Source organism: Vigna umbellata, chromosome 6 (assembly GCF_029865625.1).
Source record: "Vigna umbellata cultivar VRB3 chromosome 6, Vumbellata_1.0, whole genome shotgun sequence".
In the NCBI taxonomy this organism is placed as follows: Eukaryota; Viridiplantae; Streptophyta; class Magnoliopsida; order Fabales; family Fabaceae; genus Vigna; species Vigna umbellata.
Window position 1 is genome coordinate 23,255,544 of NC_142170.1, and position 20,338 is coordinate 23,275,881.

A 20,338-nucleotide genomic window follows, 5' to 3' on the forward strand; every position below is an offset into this window, starting at 1 on the left:
TCTATCACCAAGTATCATATCCCAAAGGACTCTCGGCACTAGACAGTCGTGTGATAACTCGATTAATTAAGACTTAATGAAAATGAGATCATTGGATTCAAATGCAAAGACAAAAAATTAAATATGAATGCAATTGGATCAATAGTAGAATAACACAGTGATGAACAAATGTTGTTTTTAATATGACATGGGTATGTTGTTGGGGTTATATTTCACCAAGTTCCCTCCCATGTATGTAAGAATTCTTCTATATACACCAATGTTAACGTCACTCACTAAATCACTTAAACCTAATCCCTCGGTGAAATAAGTTTGTCCTTAATCACCAATTCATGCAATTCCTAACATTCCTAGTAATTAAATGTAAAGATCAAGCGCTTTAAGATGACCAAGACTCATACCCTCATCCCTAAGAAATATTACTCTTGGGAGTAATTCAACAAGAACCTGAATTGTAAGGAACCTCCTACCACTCATGCAATTCATACATCATGCTATGAATGAGTTTAACAAAGCATGTTATAATCACAGATGAATTACTCTAAAAATTAATGAAAAACCATATGTTATTGAGAATCAATTCAAATACATGAGAGTTCACAAGGTTACATCATCCCTCAACAACAAATAGAGTTTAGTTCACCATAGACATGGTGAAACTAGATGAATAATGGAAAAGCATGAGATAGAAACCCTAAAAGTAGAGGATGGAAGCTCCCGCATGCAAATCCTACTTGAGAGAGTGGAAGAGTATGTTGTTGCACTGACCAAACCTAGGTCTCTTGGGTCCTTTAAATAGAGCGAAGACAAAACAGAAACAAGGCCCAAGCCCGTGTCACTAACGCTCAAGAGCCCCACTTAGGGCGCCCGGGCGGTGATCGGTGGTTTCCTGCGCTTAAGCCTCACAGATGACGCCCAAGCTTCGTGCTTCTGGCGCTCAAGCGAACAAAAAGGGATGCCCAGGCGGTGAGCGACACTCTTCTACACTTAAGCCTTCAAATGGGGCGCCAAGCTTCGAGCAATCCTCCCTTCTGGTGCTTTTCCAAGCCTTTTTTACCTCCATCTCCTTGGCACTTCATCTCTACTTTCCATATTATCTCACTTCCTACCAAAACAAGGGGAATTAGTCATAAAATCATCAAATTCAATCTCAACTCTCTTATTCATACAACCTAACAGAAAAACATGATTCTGATAACGATTGAAAAATCGTTATTTTTAGACTTAATTTTGATATTAAAAACACCCTTTTTTGCTTAGAAGCTTGCTTGAACTCATGTTTTTGCTTTAGTTTTGTGAATAAGAGAGTTGAAGGTGAATTTAATGGTTTTGTGCTACATTCCCTTGATTTTGTAGGTTATTGGAATGATTTGAAGGAAGAGTTAAAGTACCGAATGATTGGAATGCAGAAAAGTCAACCAGAATGCAGAAAAATGAACCAGAGTGCAGAAAAGTCAACTAGTCAACCAGAATGCAGAAAAGTCAACTAGAGTGCAGAAAAAGTTGCGCTGAGGGCCAAATTGCACTGAGCGCCAGTGCCACACTTACCGCGGAGCACCAAAAGCGTCGTTGAGCGCCGACAACGTGGGCTTGAACCTGTTTTCTGTTATTTTTATGGCCTTGGACTTGTTTTCTGTCATTTTTATGGCATTGGACTCTTGATTATATATGCTTTACTTCAATAATTGTTAGGGTTTTTCCTCTACGCTTTATGCATGCTTTGTTTAACTCATTCAATTGCATGATTATTGATTTTGTCGATATGGACACATACAGGAAAATCTAGATCTAGGAAAATTCTTCGAGAAGCAATATTACCTAGACATAGGAATAGGAGGATCGGTTGCCTTTAAGCTTCTGCGAATGTAATGCAGATTAATTGCTAGGGAGACAAGACATTGTGAACTAGTAATTAGGATTAGGCTTTCTTCACCGAGACATCGAGTTTAAGGTAAATTAGAAAGTGTCATTAACATTAATGAAGAAGATGAATTCATATATGCATGAGAGTAAATTATGTGAACTCTAAACCCAATAACAATATCATCAACTTCATCCATTCATTCTTGTGTTTAGCCTCAATTGATCAAATTGCATTCATGTTTATTTTATTGCATTTGCATCCAAAAACCTCACAATTTGTGCTTTAGAGTCTTAATTAGTTGAGTAATCACATAAGTGTTTAGTGTCGTGAGTCTCTTGGGAAATGATACTTGGTCTTACTATTTATTATTACTTGATATGATTCGGTACACTTGCCGATGTCTTAACATGTTTTTGACTCCGTCTTCAGGGATTAAAAATTTGTTTATCAAGTTTTTGACGCCGTTATCGGGGACTTGTGGTATAACTATTTTATTTGTGTGATTCTTAACTGATTAGACTTTATCTTTAATTTTTATCTTTTTTTTTTATCTTTCTATCTTTTCATCCTTTTATTTTTTTATCTTTTTCTCTTATTCTTTTTTTATCTTTTTCTCTTTTTATTTTTTCATCCTTTTATCTTTTTCTCTTTTTATATTTTTTTATCTTTTTATTTTCTTTTTATCTTCTTATCTATTTATCTTTTTCTCTTTTATTTTTTTCTTTTTTATCTTTTTCTCTTTTTCTCTTTTTCTCTTTTTTATTTTTTTATTTTTTTATTTTTTTTATCTTTTTATCTTTTTTTCTTTTTATCTGTTTATCTTTTTATTTTTACTTTTATTTTTCATCTTTTTATCTTTTTATCTTTTGACTTTTTTTATTTATTTTTCTTTGTATCTTTCTGTCTTTGTATCTTTTTATCTTTTTATCTTTCTATCTCTTCATTTTTTTCTTTTTAATTTTTTATCTGTTTATGCTCATTGGGTCCTCTAGTGCAGTGTTCTTTAGTGTTTGCAGGATAAAATTTGAAAATCTATATTAGGAGCACAAGATCATCAAGAGAAGAAGCACAACATCTACTGATGGATGCTAAGTGATAGAGTATCTACTGAAGGATACTATGCTATCAAACACTTACTGATGAGTGTTGATGAAAAAGATTTGCATCTACTGATGGATGCTAGGTGATTGAGTATCTATTAAAGGATACTATGTTATTAGACACTTAATAATGAGTGTTTATGAAAAGGACTTGCATCTAATGATGGATGCTAGTGGAAGAGTATCTACTGAAGGATACTATGTTTGTATATACCTACTAATGGGTGTTGGCGATAAAGATATGCGTCTACTCAAGGATGCTGAAGGATTTTGGGTCAGGCTCGTGACGTTAAACAAGCGCTACTTGGGAGGCACCCCAGTTTTCTAAACTTGTCTTTTTATTTTTGTGAACTTTAATTTGCTTCTGTTTCTAGAATAGGTTATCATGTACTTGGCTTAAAATTTAATTTGTGATGCAATGGTTTGATGATAATGTTATGTTTGTAATGAGTGTTGCTTTATGATGCTAATTATATTGATTGATGTTGAGATGATGCATGATGCTAATAACACAGGTGGTTGCTCATAATATTGTTAAACAAATGCATGATGACTTGTGATTGTGATTATGATACTGAGCAGGATGTTTATCTAAATGTTGGAACTTGAGTTAACCTATGAGAGATTAGGCTCTAGAGTTTTTGATTGATTGAGTGTTATTGCTTTGGAAGCATGATTGATTTTGCCTAATTTTCTATGATTGAACCACTTGCTTGCTTGTTACAAATGATCAAGGCCATGTTTTTCTTCTCCCTTAGACCCAATGTTTATAGGTGAACCCAATAAGGATCAATGTTTTCTCTAACCTTTGCACTTTGAGCCTAAATTTGAAAGGTGGAAAAATCCTTTTTGAAATCCTTACCTTGAGTTAAGTAGAGTATGTTTTGTGGTAATGGAGAATGGTTCAAGTTTGGGGTGGTGAGAGACCAAAAAGAACTTTGTGAAATTCATTAAAGAGCAGTGGGAAAAAGTAAAAGCAAAAGCGAAAAGAAAAGAGAAGAAAAGAAAGAAAAGAAAAGTTTGAACTCAATGAAAGGAAAGTTGGGAATGAGTTGAAGACTTGGTTTCTAACATAAAAGGAGAAAGAGAGATTATTGTTAATGTGAATAAATGAATTGTGCACTCTCTTAACTCAAGGAATTTTGTTGTCTAGAAAAACACATTTTCTTCTTAGCCCAGCCTCAATACAAGCCTTGAAAAGTCCTTGTGATGATAACTTGCTTGTGAGTATGTTTAATATGTGGTTAAATGAAAGGAAAAGTTGATTCATGTGACATTATGATGGTATAGTATAAGAGTGTAACCTCACTATACACCTTTGAGTTTGAGTGAAACACTTTTGAGTGCTTGAGTGAAACACTGTCTTTGGTGAGGAATTGTTCCATGCACTATACGATAACATTCTTGCGTGGTTGGTTGATTATTCATGAGGTTTTCATCTTTTGTGTATGTCTTGATTATGTGAGCACCATAATTGAAGCTTGATTGGCTAAAGCATCATTTTATCTTGATTAATCTTTCTATTATGTTCATGAGTGATTTACTTGTCCTAAGAGAAAAATACTTTTTGGTGTGCTAGACCATTGTAGTATGAGTATTTTGTTTCAGCCAAATTACATTTTGCTTGAGGACAAGCAAAGTTTCAAGTTTGGGGTTGTGATAACGGTTGAAAAACCGTTATTTTTATACTTAATTTTGATATTAAAAACACCCTTTTTGACTTAGAAGCTTGCTTGAACTCATGCTTTTGCTTTAGTTTTGTGAATAAGAGAGTTGAAGGTGAATTTAATGGTTTTGTGCTAGATTCCCTTGATTTTGTGGCTATTGGAATGATTTGAAAGAAGAGTTAAAGTGCAGAAAAGTCAACCAATCAACCAAAATGCAGAAAAGTCAAACATGCTCTCGTATTGCAATGGGTAGTCTCCGCTCGTTCAAGCAATTCACACATGGACAATAAAATCTTCCATTATTATCTGTTACATTCCTCGTAGCAAATTCAATAAATTGTTGTACTCCTCTCTCATTCTTCGGTTGTTCGTTTAGAATTTATCCAACTTTGGTCCATATTAATGTTTTGTGTCAATGAACTGAAACCAAGAAAGTGGTGACACTTTAACGTTTATTTAACAACGTTAAGCTTTGTAGAAAGCTACAACACAACAACACTATAAAGCTACATACTAATTCTATGCCTTGATTTCATTGAGAATACATGATGTATGAAATTACCCGCTTCATGATGAAAAACAAAGGATGTTGGGTTTTCTCTTTTCTCCACCGAGGACACGGGTGGAAAGCAAAAAAAAAAAAGCATGAAAAGGAATGAGAAGGGTAGACAGGTAAATGCAGAGCAATTGACCATTGAATTAAAATTAATAGAAAATTGGTTGGAAAAAAAATGTAAAATACTAATTTAGATGCACTTTCAAAAGTTTTATTTTTCTAGTCAAACTTAAATAGAGATATTTTAAACATTGAAATAAAAAAGTTTTTTATTAAGATATTTTTAAATTTTAGGCTTAATTTAATAACAGAAACCTGTATGTAACCTATGATAAGTTATAAAGGGCTTTTCTAGTATTGCTCTGTATCAAATAAAAATATTTAGTTAATCTAATATATATATTAATGGTCAATATGTTTGTATCAACAAATCTATAATGAACCTAGTAAAATGTGATATAGTTTTAATTAACATATGATTAACTTTTTAGCGTTTTATTTATTGTAAATGTTAATACTATTCTGCTTTGTCATTAAAATACCATCTTTATGTGAGTTTGTCATTAAAATACCATATTATATGGGTCTGACATTGGGTCGTTTTAGTTTTTAATATCCTTTAGGTACTATTTATTTAATGGTTTAATTGCTTCCTTTGTCTCCAGTTTGGTTGAATTGTGTCAAATTCATCCTCATTTTTAAAAAAGTTTCATTGTCATCCTCACGTGGTGTAAAAGTTTCATTGTCGTCCTCACGTGGTGTAAAAGTGTCAATTGAATCCAAACATAGAAAAAATTTGTGTCAAAGTAGTCATTTTTCCTATATATCTGTGTCTTCCTTTCATACAATCAAGTACATATATTTATTTTACCTTATCCAATTTAAGGCTTTTCATAGCTCTAGAGAAGTGACATATGAAAGGAAGACACAGATATATAGGAAAAATGACTACTTTGACACAAATTTTTTCTATGTTTGGATTCAATTGACACTTTTATACCACGTGAGGACGACAATGAAACTTTTTTAAAAATGAGGATGAATTTGACACAATTCAACCAAACTGGGGACAAAGGAAGCAATTAAACCTTATTTAATTCTTTTGTTTCTTTTTTATAAATAATTGGTAGGAAGTGAAGGATGCAAGTTTTTACAATTCTATATTTGCGACACTTAATAGTATACATATGGAAATACCTAATATTGAAAGATGAGACATGATGCATGAGGGAGGGTGTGCCTACGTGTGAACCCACTGGTCCCTCCACTTACATCCTCATGGTTCAGCCTCTTCCAACATCACAACCTTAGATTCCTTTTCTTCTTATTATCATCTACACGTCTCCCTCACTATCTCTCCTTTGATTTTCCTAAATAAAATCCACAACTAACCATGTCGGGAACCTCTGCATCTTATCCTTAATCCCATTACATCTATTACTCTTTCATCTCTTTCCTTAATTATTAAGAAATAATAATAACCTCAGTAAAAAAAACAACATTCTTTAACCAGATTCTCTTCATCTCATGTAAATTCTTCAAATCCTTTTGATATGAAGAATTTGAGACAAGAACGAAAAAGCAAAAACAGAAACATCTTGTTTCATCGCCGAGAATATATTCAAGATAACTTGTCTGTGCATGCGTAATTCAGTTTGTTTAAAAAAGAAACAAAACAAACTATATAAAGATAGAAATAATGTATATGTTTATTTAAATATCTCCTTTTGATTTGGGAACATGGTGTGTCCTTATGTTTGATATATCACATATCATTAGGAAAATGTGGAATAAAAATGTGGGGAGTTAGGAAAGGAGGAGAGATGACGCTGGTCCAATTCGCTTGTTTGATACCTAACCAGTTTCATAAGATGACAAAACAGAACTGCATGAAATTTGTGGTCACCTTTGAGAGAATCCACCCACTTTTTTATTTTTTATTTCGCTGAGTACTAGGAATTAAACTGGAAAATGACTTGTATGCCATTCCAATCAATACCACATTCAGTAGTACGTAGTATTTATTACCAATTCCCTCCTAGTAGAGCCATACATTATATTCATTCCCTCACATCCCAACATTTTTCACCGTACAACAAACCACTGCAATCCATTATTTCAGCACTACTATATCAAAAAAAGTTAAAAAACAGTGTTTCCTTTTTATGCAGCTAGCTATGGAAATTGCACACCCTATATAATTGAAGAGATGAAGTATTCATCACTTCAAAACTATGGCCATCTGATGCTCACCCTAACCTTGTTCTTCCAGCTCTCAAGACCTCACTGCAGTAAGTACATAGGAGCTTTGACTACTCATTTGGCTCCAATATCTATAAAAAACTTCACTTTTTGATTTTTGCATCTGAAAACTATTGTTTTAATTGTTACAATATACTAGTTAAAGCTTATATGATCATTCTCATATAAAGTTTTGTTTATCCTGTTGCATGTTATGTAAATTTCCCTGAAACTGCTTAGGAAGTTGGGCTTGGAGTATGCAGATCTGTATTTCATTCATTGGCCAGTGAGGTTGAAACCTGAAGCCAGAGGGCCAGCTGATATGTTAAAGGAGAATATGATGCCCTCCTTTGACATGAAAGGAATATGAGAAGCTATGGAAGAATGTTGCAGATTAGGCTTAGCAAAGTTTGTTGGTGTCAGCAACTTTGGCATAAAAAAGCTCAACCAGCTCTTGGAAAATGCAACCATTCCTCCTACTGTCAATCAGGTATGAAGATTTAGCAACTACATGCAGATTGACATTTAAACAGTGATGAAACGCAATTCTTTTTTCAATTTCCTCTTTGATTTATTACCAGATTAAGAAGCAACTACATGCACTTTTCATATCTCTCACTCCTTCTAAGCCCCAACCCAACACTTCCATGAGCAAGATTCCTAGCTAGCTAGCCCACCCATGTTGCTCTAACTGACATTCTTCTCCGTCTACATCATCCATTCAATTATCATCTTCATCAATGTTTTTCCATCCATGACTCAGATTTGCTACCCCATTTTCCAATTCAGAATAAACAGTGCACCCACTCTTATTGGATTGGGATTTGCTTCTAATACCCTCTTTCTCTCTCTGACCCATTTGCATTACCAATTTCTCTCTCTATCTACACAGACACAACACAACACACAACGAAAGAAGAAACATGGTGTTTCTGCTGAATGGGACCGGGAAAAACTCCTGCTGCCTCCGTTCGGAAACACTCTTTCTCTACCGATTGGTCCTTCACACTTCCGCCTTCCTCTTGCTCCTCCAACCTCAAAGTGGGGTGACCTGCAGGAAACACTCCGACACTCAAGTCAGAATTTATCTTTACAAGCCTATAGAATTGTAGTAAAAACAGAGAGTTTACCTTCTCAATCAACTATTATTTATACGGTTTCAGAGAATATTGTCCATTAATTTACCTCTTAATGGCGTTCAATGCTAACTTTAACTACTCGACAATGACCGTTACTTCATTGATTATGCATTCATGATCATTCAAACGCTGTCTCCAACAGACAGTTGTGGCAGCCCGAGGCCCGATCGGAAAGATTGGGTTGTCATTCACATACTCAGTATTATTCCAAACGCGACCGGTCGGTCAATCTTGCTTGGTAGTAACACAAGTCCCCCAAGCCCTAGCAAAATAATTTTTTGCGTAGGGTTTTGAAGTGATCTCCGATCGGTGCGACTCTTCCTTTATCTATGCCTTCAGTCGTAACTGTTTATATTCACAATAGTAGGGAAGCGTAGAGTCACGCTCGAAAATTTTAAGCGGGAAAGGTAAAAAACGAAACGTCAGATCGCCTGAACCGTCGGATCTTCCTACGATTGAACCGTCAAGTCGCTTGGGCCGTCAGATCTTTTGGCGTTTGACGCTTCAGATGTGCCTGTTGAACCGCTTTTTACCTTGTATAAATATCCATACTTTTACCCTAATTTTTTTACTTTTGTCTCCTTGCCATCGCCAATGTCTTCTGCTCCACTGCCTCCTTCCTGTCCTTCTTTACTTCGGTTTCTCAAGTAACCATGTCTTCTGACTTCTCCGACGACGAGGGTAGGGGGTACGCCGACGATGACGTTAACAGTCCATCCTCCTCCTTGGGTGCCATTACGGGTCACGGTGCTAGGGCTTCTCCTTCCGGGAACTCCTCCGATCTCCTAGTGGACAGTGACGCTCCTGAAGAAGTTGCCATCTATGTGGACTCCGCCGGCGCTTGGGATGGAAAACCCAAAGTTTGGCCAGTTGTCCCTGGCTACGATTGGGCTCCTCACGAGGTTAGGCAAATTTCTTCCTCCTTCCACCATCGCCGCCCCTTCAGGGATTTAATCGGACACATCTCTTTGGTCAAGGCGGCTGACGACGCTAGGCATTTTAAACTAGCCATCTGCTAGATAACCGAGCGCGTCTGCCATGATCGGGGTAACTACCCCACCGACTTCTTTTATGTTTATGCCACAATGTTCAAAGATCTGAAGGTTCTTCTCCCCTTCTCTGACTTCCAAGGCGTACTGAGGACGCTGAATGTGGCTCCCACGCAGCTTCACCTGAACGGTGTGGCATTTATGCAAGCGTTCTCTACCATCTGTTCCGGCCTAGCGCATAGCCCAACTCCTGCAGCTTTCCTCTATTTCTTTCATGTACAACCTCATCCGTCCAAACCTTGGATTTCCCTTCGCACGATCGGGAACAGGCACCTGTTGACCCTCTATAACAGTTCGTACAAAGACTTTAATGGGCATTTCTTTAAAGTTGTGCCTCTGAAAACTAGGTACCAGAGCTTCTGTTTCCCGAACAAAGAGGCTAAGTTCCCCTTCTACTGGACCAGAGACCCCAAGAAAGTTATCTCCTGGCCCAAGCCCCGGATGACGCCCGAGCATCTAGACTTAATAAATCAGCTCTGTCAGCTACCCCCTAAGTCCTCTTGCCGTGTTCTAATCGATTTTCTAAGCAACAAGAACCTTCCATCTAATGTGTTCGGTAAGCTATTTTTGACCACCTTTTATTGAGCAGCCATTTGGAACTTATCTAAATTCACTTCCGTCGTGCAGATTATCTGTCCAAGATGGATCCATCAAAGAACAACACCTTTGCCCGCCTGTTCGCTTAGAGGGGGGCGAAGTAAGGAAGCCAAGAGGGAGCTCGTCCCGTGCCTCGACCACTGTCGTCGTTCCAGCAATATCCCTACCAGTCCAAAAGGCGCCAATTCCCCCGCCCCCGGTCGAGATTGTTACCGACCAGGCTCCTCCGTCGGAGTCCATTCCGAAGAAAAAGGGGAAACGCAAGGCCGTTCGGGAAACTTCGGCGGAGTCTAAGCATGCTAAGAGGAGTCTGTCCGACGGGCCTCCTTTCTCTTGGTTGTTGAGTCCAGACTCATGGGTGGCGAAACGCATCCATTTTGACCTTTTTGCTGAGGAAAAGGCTTTGGTCAGCGGGATGACCGAGGAAAAGTCCTCCAACATGGCTCTGAAGTTGATCGCTCGGTCGACCATGTGCTTGGCCTATGCCGCCCAGAAGAGAGCTTCAGCTTCCATAGAGCTTCAAGCTCTTCAAGAGAAGTTTGATGCCGCCTTCAAGTCCAACCAGGACCTGCTCCTCCGCCTGGCCAAAACTAAGCGAATGGCGGAGGAGGACAAGAAGAAAGACAACACTCTGTTGGCCGAGGCCCGTGCTACTCAGCGTCGTATGCATCGGTCTTTGGACGATGCCAAACTGGACCTCCAAAAAGCCACCACTTCCAACACGAAGGTGACGGCCGAGCGGGATTCTCTCCAGGATCGGGTGACAAAATTGGAGGCAGAAAACAAGCTTCTGGGCGATGAGGTGGTAAATGAGCATTTGCTCGGGTTTGACAAAGCTCTCGCCCAGTGCAATCTCCTCTTTCAATTGCCTACTGCTGATCCCTGCCTTGACGTGAGTATGATGGTGGTGGATGATAAGCTAGTTCCGATCCATGTTCCTCCATCCTCTCCTCCGGCCGTCCAAAATGTCGACCCTACTGTGGAAGTGATTGAAGAGACCGATGGAGCTGATGTCCAGCCCTAGGTCATAGACATAGGATTTTACTGCTTTTTTCACTTTATCTTGTAATAGACTTCGCTTGTAATGAATATACGTCTGTTGAGCACTTGGTTTTGACATATCTCTCGTACTTACTTTCCTGTTTCACTTATCAAATTTTCGTGAATAGCCTTTCACTACTTGCTCGGTTTAGGTCTTAGGAGCTCTCTAGAAGCGTGCCCTAAGACCAAAGTGAGAGTTCACAAAGAAATCTACCTCACCCGCTCGGTTTAGGTCTTAGAAGCTTTCTAGAAGCGTGCCCTAAGACCAAGGTGAGAGTTCACAAAAGAAATCTGCCTCACCTGCTCGATTTAGGTCTTAGGAGCTCTCTAGAAGCGTACCCTAAGACCAAGGTGAGAATTCACAAAAGAAATCTACCTCACCCACTCGGTTTAGGTCTTAGGAGCTCTCTAGAAGCGTGCCCTAAGACCAAGGTGAGAGTTCACAAAAGAAATCTGCCTCACCCGCTCGGTTTAGGTCTTAGAAGCTCTCTAGAAGCGTGCCCTAAGACCAAGATGGGAGTTCACGAAAGAAATCTGTCTCACCTGATCGGCTGTTGTAACATCATAAAATGTTTGGTACGTGATGAAAATCATAATATTATTGATATCAAATGAGAAGTAAAAGGTCGTTTCTTAACTGAAGTAAAATTTTAAGTGGGACGCATTCCATGTATTGGGAATAGCCTTTCCCGTCAGATGCTCCAATCGATAAGCTCCATTCTTCAAGTTTTCGACCACTCTGAAGGGACCTTCCCAGTTTGCAGCCAACTTTCTACCGCCCGGTTTCGCCGAGCTTCCGCTGTCTTTCTCCACACTATGTCTCTTTCAATGAATTGTCGGGGTCTTACCTTGGTGTTGTATCGTCTCGCAAGGAGTCTTTTCTAGGCCTCCGCTCGGATCATTGCGATCTCTCTTCATTCTTCCAAAGCGTCTAATTCCACCCAGATCTTATCATTATTCCTCTACAAATTCTAAATCCCCCTTCTGATAGTAGGTTCCCCTACCTCGACTGGTAACATAGCGTCCATTCCATATGTGAGGTTGAAAGGGGTTTCTCCAGTTGTACCGTGCGGTGTGCAACGGTACCCCCAAAGGACTTCTTGAAGCTCATCCACCCAGGCTCCCTTAGCATCTCCATACCTTTTCTTTAGTTCCGCTACAATGACTTTATTGGCCGCTTCCACCTGTCCATTCGTCTGTGGATGCTCGACCGAGCTCATTACATGCTTAACTCCTAGCTTTTTGTAGAAGTCCCCCAAGCCTTTATCAACGAATTGCCGCCCATTGTCTGTAACTATGGTTTTGGGAATTCCAAACCTGCATATGAGTGTCCACGCTAACTTTTGAACCCTCATCGCCGTGATTATTGCGAGCGGCTCTACTTCCACCCACTTAGTAAAATAATCAATTGCTACTAACAGGAATTTCTTCTGAGCTCGGCCCATTGGAAAGGGTCCAACAATGTCTATTCCCCATTGCGCGAACGACCAAGGAGACATCAGACTGTGCAATTCTACCGGTGGCAGTTTGAGATTCCTGCCATGCTCCCGACACTTCAAACATTTCTGCACGAATTCTTTGTAGTCCTTCTCCACCGTCGGCCAGAAATAGCCTGCTCTTATCACCTTCGCTCGAAGCGCTTGCTGCCAAGTGTGCATCCCACACGCCCCCTCGTGTAACTCCTTCATAACATATTCGGCCTCCTCCGCGGCCACACATTTTAACAATGGTAAAGAGAACCCTCTTTTGTAAAGATCCCCTCTATCAGTAAGAACCGAGCGGCTTTCTTGGCCTCGACCGCCCGGATGCACAAGCCACTCTCCTACTTCTGAATAATTTCTTTAATGTCCTTCCTCCAATTAGGTTTACTCGAAACCTCGTGAACCACCAGACACTCCACCGAAGGACTCATCATAACTTACCTTATGACCGACGACAAGTGATCCTTCCCCTTACAATTGGTGAGTTTGGATAAGACATCCGCCCTTACATTCTGCTCTCTCGGCATGTGCTTGAATTCCACCGTCCAGAATTGTTTCACCAACTCCTTTACCTTATGATAATAGCGAAGCAGCTGATCATCCTTGGTTTGGAAACTTTCATTCAGCTGTCCCACCACCAATTGGGAATCAGTCTGGCAGTTGACCGAAACCGCCCCTAAATCCTTAGCCAATTCGAGGCCGGCTATCACTGCTTCATACTCAGCCTGATTATTACTTATCTTTAACCGAAAGACGATCGTCTGCTCAACAACAAAATCATCTGGTCCCTCCAAAACAATTCCTGCTACTCCCCCGGACCGCTCGGATGATCCATCCACATACAAGGTCCATGCCCAGGGGCATTTTGCTTCCCAAGGTAATTCGACCGCAAAATCGGCCAAGTGTTGTCCTCGGACTGATCCTCGTGGCTCAAACTGTAACCCGAATTCAGATAATTCCACCGACCATCCTACTATTCTCCCTACCAGATCTGGCTTTCGTAGGATTTTTGCGATCGGGTGATCCGTACTCATTATGACCTGGTGACTTTGAAAATACGGTCTCAGGCGCCGTGGTGCCATCAGTAGAGCCAAAGCGATCTTCTCGACTCGTTTGTACCTTGTTTCCGTGGGTTGCAACGTTCTGCTAACAAAGTACACAAGTCTAAACTCGGGTTGTTCCTGCACCAAAGCCGACCTGACAGTGTCCTCCGAAATTGCCAGGAACAACTGCAACGCATGCCCTGACTTAGGCCGTCCCATGACTGGTGGGGTGACGAGTATGCTCTTAACCTTGTTGAAGGCTTGCTCACACTGGTCATCCCAATCAGTACCCGCGCTCTTCTTCATGATTCTCACGATCAGTTTTATCCGCTCGGCCAGCTTTGGAATAAAGCGCGATAGTGAAGTTAACCTTCCTACCAACCTCTGAACCTCCTTCAGCTTCTGGGGGCTTCTCATCTCAAGAATCGTCCTGCACTTGTCGGGGTTCGCCTCTATTCCTCTGGTTGTTAGCACGAAGCCTAGAAATTTTCCCGTCGGTACCCAGAAAGTGCACTTGGCCGGATTAAGGCGCATATTGTACTTTCGCACTTGATAAAAAACCTCCGCTAGGTCCTTCACATGCTCTTCTACTGAACGACTTCTTACCACCATGTCATCCACGTAGACCTCCATGCATCTACCTATCTGACTGGAAAAGACCCTATCCATCAAACGTTGGTAGGTAGCTCCCGCATTCTTTAAACCGAATGACATAACCTCATAGCAATAGTTAGACCACTCGGTAATGAAAGTTGTCTTATCTCTGTCCGGAGGGAACATAGGAATTTGATTGTATCATGAATACGCATCCAGGAATCTTAACACTTGGAACCCCGAAGCCCCATCCACCAACGCATCGATACTTTGTAGCAAGTAGGAATCCTTGGGCCAAGCTTTGTTGAGATCCATAAAGTCCGTACACATTCTCCACTGCCCTCTCGCCTTCTTTACCATCACAACGTTCGCCAGTCAAGTTGTGTACTTGATCTCACGGATGAAATTCGCCTCCAACAGCTTTTTGATCTCAACTGCCACCGTCAATCTCTACTCTTCCCCTAGTCTTCTTTTCTTCTGTGCCACCGGTCGGGCCTCTTTGAACAGTGTGCCAACTTATGTGGCATAATTTTTGGGTGTATCCTGGGCATATCGGCGGCAATCCAGGCAAACAGATCCTTATTTTTCTTTAACTTTGCACCGGTTGACCTAGCTTGGTCCTCCTCCAACTCACTTCCAATGGTAGTAACCTGTTCCTCCTTCGGCCCCAGGTTGAAGGGCCTTGTTTCTCCCATTGGTTCCATCCGATCATCAGTATTAGTCCTTAGATCTAGATCCACCATGGCTACCTCCGATCGTCTTCTCCTTTACCGATTGGGTGGATTAGATGAGGATGGCTGAACCTTCAGCCCAGCTACATAGCATTCTTTGGCAATCCTCTGATCGGACCGGACGGTGCAAATGGTGTCATTGTCCGACGGGAATTTGAGTGTGAGGTGGGGCGTGGAAACAATCGACCCAAATGCATTCAAGTAGGGTCGACCCAACAACACATTATACGATGTGTTTGCATCCACCAACAAAAATCTGGTCTTCAGCTCCTTATTACGCTCGGTTCCCAAGCATGTTCTCAGATCTACATATCCTCTCGTATCCACCCTTTCCCCCAAAAATCCTACTATCTTCTCGTTATACGGGGCTATCAGATCCTCGGATATGTCCATCTGTTGGAACGTTTTCCAGTAAAGAATGTTGACAGAACTTCCTTGATCCATCAACACCTTTCCTACGCTGTATCGGGCAATAACAATTGTTATTACCATCGGGTCGTCCTGATCTGGATCAGGAGCATGGAAGTCTTCATCGATAAACATGATGGGCGGCATGGAGTGCTTCCTCACATCTACCTTGTGAACGCTTTTTAGCTCCCTCAGGTTTCTCTTTCTTGCGGACGCCGACGACCCTCTAGCGAAACCTCCAGAAATGGTGTTTATCGTGCCATGCAGCGATCGGTCATGGCTGCGACTTCTACTCCGCCTACGGTCTGGGCGCCTGTCTTCTCTCCTATCACCTCGTTCCACCCTAGCCCTCCTGGGTGGGCTTCTCGTCCTCCGTTCCTCCTTAACAAATTTCTTCAAGTGACCCGCCCGGATAAGCTCTTCCACCTTATCTTTCAACACCGTGCAGTCCTTGGTGTTATGCCCTATGTTTAGATGATAGGTGCAATGTTTAGTTTCGTTTGCCTTGGGTGATGACCGGGAGGGTCTTACACGAATCAGATCTGCACTCAAGACCTCCTCCAACACTCTAGCCCTTGGCATATTCAACGGAGTGTACTTTTCGTACCTAGCCCCCTTTGGGCCATCTCTGTACCTCTGGACCTTTGATTGTTCGCCAGGTACGAACGATTTCTTGCCCTCCTACTTCTCCTGCCTTGAACTCGTGCTTTGCTCTTGTTGTCGCCTCTGGACCGCCCTCATCTCTTCTATTCTAATGAACCGAGCGACCCTCTCCTGTAATTCATCAAAGGGTTAGCGGGGGTTCCGCAAATAAATTATCGGCGAACGGGGAGGGCCTCAACGCGGTAGCCAAAGTGCTAATAGTAAACTTCTTGCCCACTCCCCTTACTTGTCGAGCGGTTCTATTGAACCTGTCCATGAAGTCCCTAAGCTTTTCTCCCTTCTCCTGCTTTATGTTTGTCAACTGCAGATATGTCAGATTTCACTCTCTACCCGCCGAGAACTGCCGTTCAAACATGTCCCTTAAGGTAGCAAAGTTTCCGATAGTTCGTGGTCTCAGAGAATGGAACCACGCTAATGCTTCTTCCTTGATTGACAAGGAAAAAACTTTGCACCACACATTTTCATTGGGGGAGTAAATGGTCATGGCGTCAACAAAGTTTCCTAACCCATCATACTTCTCCAGGGCCGGAAATGCTCTCTCCGGAATCTGCTCCTCCATAACTATCGCTGTGAACGGATGCAAGACCCTAGCTCGACCGGTTGGAACCGGACGGTTTGCGGTCCGATGTGAGCCAGCCTCACTCTAATCCTCCCCCTGATAATAACTGTCAGGAATAGGATCTGTGTCTTCCTCTGAGTCCGGCTCCGTTTCCGGCATCTCCACAATAGGTGGTGATTGGGCGCGTGCGGAAGATTCACGATTACCTTGCGCCCTACTAGCCGCATCACGCTTGCTCCGAAGGGTTTCAATCTCAGCCTACATCGCCTCCATCCTTCTTCTCATCTCCTGCATAAACGCTGTCGGGTCCTGCTCCATCCTTATGGTCCTAAAAGGTTGTCTTTGACGATCCTCGGCCCCACGGTGGGCGCCAAAATGTTTCTGCTGAATGGGACCGGGGAAAACTCCTGCTGCCTCCGTTCTGAAACACTCTTCCTCTACCGATCGGTCCTTCACACTTCCGCCTTCCTCTTGCTCCTCCAACCTCAAAGTGGGGTGACCTGCAGGAAACACTCCGACGCTCAAGTCAGAATTTATCTTTGCAAGCCTATAGAATTGTAGTAAAAACAGAGTTTACCTTCTCAATCAACTATTATTTATACGGTTTCAGAGAATATTGTCCATTAATTTACCTCTTAATGGCGTTCAATGCTAACTTTAACTACTCGACAATGACCATTACTTCATTGATTACGCATTCATGATCATTCAAACGCTGTCTCCAACAGACGGCTGTGGCAGCCCGAGGCCCGATCGGAAAGATTGGGCTGTCATTCACATACTCGGTATTATTCCAAACGCGACCGGTCGGTCAATCTTGCTTGGTAGTAACACATGGAAACTTCACGCATCCATCCCACCATCAAAACCCCTTCTTACCCCTTCATCTCTTCTCTCTTTCTTGAGCCTCTATTTTCCTATTTCTTAAACAACACACTAATCTTGAGAAAATAAATATAAAACAATTAAATTTATAAAAGAATTTTTTATCAAACAGGTAGCGTGCAAAATCAATAATCAATTTGATTGTCAAAAATAAAACAAGATGAACACAAGACATTTTGATCAAAACGTTAAAAAAGTTATAAGTTTAAAATATATATATTTTTAAAGTACGGGATTTTATACACACTCCTTAGCCATAAAAGAAACATTCAATAAGAGTTGAGGTCATCTATGGAATATGAGGGTGTTGCTCCCTCCACCACCCCAAGTACCCCTGCACCTCCCCACTATTTTATTTTATTCCAAAAATACTCTACACCTCCTCACTATTTTTTTTATTCCAAAAATATCCTACACCTCCCCACTGTATTCAACAATCTTTCTCTTTCTCTCTCCACATTAATGGAGCATTCACATGACTCAGATTTAAACTTGTGATATATTGCAAAATTTTATTTATATTTTTCCTTAAATAAGTTTAATTCAATCTTATTTTTACTGTTCAATATATTTTTTTTTCTTCAAATTACTTAATAAATAGTAAAATTTTGTTCTAAATTTCTAGAAAAATGTTTATATATATGTGTGTTTTTTTTACATTTAATATCTATAATTTTTAACATTATATTATGTTTTAACTTACCGACATGTTTGACTCAAATAACTTGAATAAAGTATTTAATTTATTAGATAAATAATATAAAAATATTATTAAATACTTAAAAAATAAAATAAAAGTTATTTGTTAAAGATTTGGAATTTATTTAGTTCTTTCGTCATTATAAAGTTAGTATATAATAATAATACTTTATTATAAAGTTTGTCATTATAAAGTTAGTATATATTATTTACTATTAATATTATTATGTTTATTATTTTGTATTTGCATCTAACTTTTAAGTTTATAAAATTGAAGTGGTAGAAGCACTAATATTGAAGTTTCTTGTGAATTTTATATTTTGCAATATATCACAAGTTTAAATCTAAGTCATATGAATGCTCCATTAATGCAAAGAGAAAGATTGTTGAGGATAGTGGGGAGGTGTAGAGTATTTTTGGAATAAAAGAAAATAGTGGGGAGGTGTAGAGTATTTTTGGAATAAAAGAAAATAATGGGGAGGTACATAAGCACTTGGGGTGGTGGAGGGAGCAACACCAGAATATGAGCCTAGACTCTCTTTCTTTGGCCATCTTGGGCCATCATGGATCTTTCAGAGGAGTAACAATATTGGACCTTGGATTTTAGGCTAAGTAATCTATGATTTATTTGGGCTTTGTATTATGGGCCAAGTAGCATAGGATTTAATTTGGACTTTGTATTTTGGGTCAATTAATGTAAGGTTTTTAGACCACTTGGGTCAAAAATGGCCAAAGTTGAATGTTGACCAAGTGTCCATGGGCATAGGTTGACAATGTGGTGAATGTTTTAACCTAGCTAACTTGGTGGACAAGGGTGTGTGGGACCTCCAATGTGAAAGTGGTCATGTGTCATGCTTACATTGGAGAGGATTTCTCATGGTTAGTAGCCACATGTCACTCTAGGAATGGAGAGGATTCTCCATAGGTAATGGCCGTATATCCTTCTCCTATTTGAGAGGATTTTTTCCTTTGTCTCCAACTTAGGTCAAGGTTGTGTTTTTAGTGTTTTGCTTCAACATTTTGGAGACACCTTAACCTATAAATAGAGGTGTCTTCCCATATTATATTCACCTTTGATTTAGAGTATTGTTATATTGTCAATTTTGAGCCATATTACTCTTATTAGGTCACCCTAAGCTAGAGGAACTCAAGTGGCCTCCTCTAGCCACCTTCCTCTAAGAGTTGGCCTAACCTTTCTTAGAGCATCACAAACACCACCTCCATCATCACCAAACATCATCAAAATCAGAAGCTTTAGCTCTCTCCCACCAAATTCCGCAAACATTCATCCACACACCATCACCATGGCTTATTCTTCTAGCTTTGGCCCAACCTAGCTATGAGGATTGCCATTAGTTACGAACAACTTTTCAATATTTTAAAACACACTATCTCTCTAGAAACTACTTTTTAGAGTTCTTTGACTTGTCCCCAAGAGTTTTCATCCTCTGTTTGTCTGATTGAAGAACTGAGAGCATATGATTAATCCTAGTGTCGAGCTCTTCAATTTGGACCAATTAGTTTCTTAAATAGAGTAAGTTCATTTTTTTATTCTTTTTGGGTCTATTTTTTCTTCCTTTGCGTGTGAGATTCTTGTAGTTGCATGTGACATTTGTGTCTTCTATAAGACTCTCTACTAATTAGTGGTCTTAACGATATACCATGAACTTGTTTCTGTGGTTCGTATGAGTAGATAAGACTTCTAATGCTTGAGGAGCTGTTTTAGGATTTCTAAAACAGATTGGTCTTTTGTGATGGAGGACCATCTAGAGGAAGCATTGGACCTCTAACAAGAGCTATGGCTAGGAGGATGGAAAAAGAAGAAGGGTTTCAAAAGACTACTTCTTTAAAAGGTATATCAGTATTTTTCTTCCTTTCTCTTGAAGCTTTGTAAATATGTACAAAAGTCTTTATTTTAGGTAACTTATCTTTTCCAACTTATCTTGTTAATTGGATTTGTTTTTCATCAAACATGAGAACATGGGTTGGTTTGAAAATTTAACTACATCTACTCAAAGGAC

General features: G+C 40.1%; 1 protein-coding gene across 1 annotated transcript; it reads right to left on the minus strand.

Moving 5' to 3' along the window:
- Positions 1-15,139: 15,139 nt before the first annotated feature.
- Positions 15,140-16,093, minus strand: LOC124839316 (uncharacterized). The gene has a single exon (XM_047315089.1). The coding sequence runs from the start codon at positions 16,091-16,093 to the stop codon at positions 15,140-15,142; it is 954 nt and encodes a 317-aa protein (XP_047171045.1).
- Positions 16,094-20,338: the final 4,245 nt, after the last annotated feature.

Excerpts from the sequence above, each read along its gene's own strand:
- LOC124839316 (XM_047315089.1), bottom strand. The coding sequence starts at position 16,093 with ATGCCAAGGGCTAGAGTGTTGGAGGAGGTCTTGAGTGCAGATCTGATT.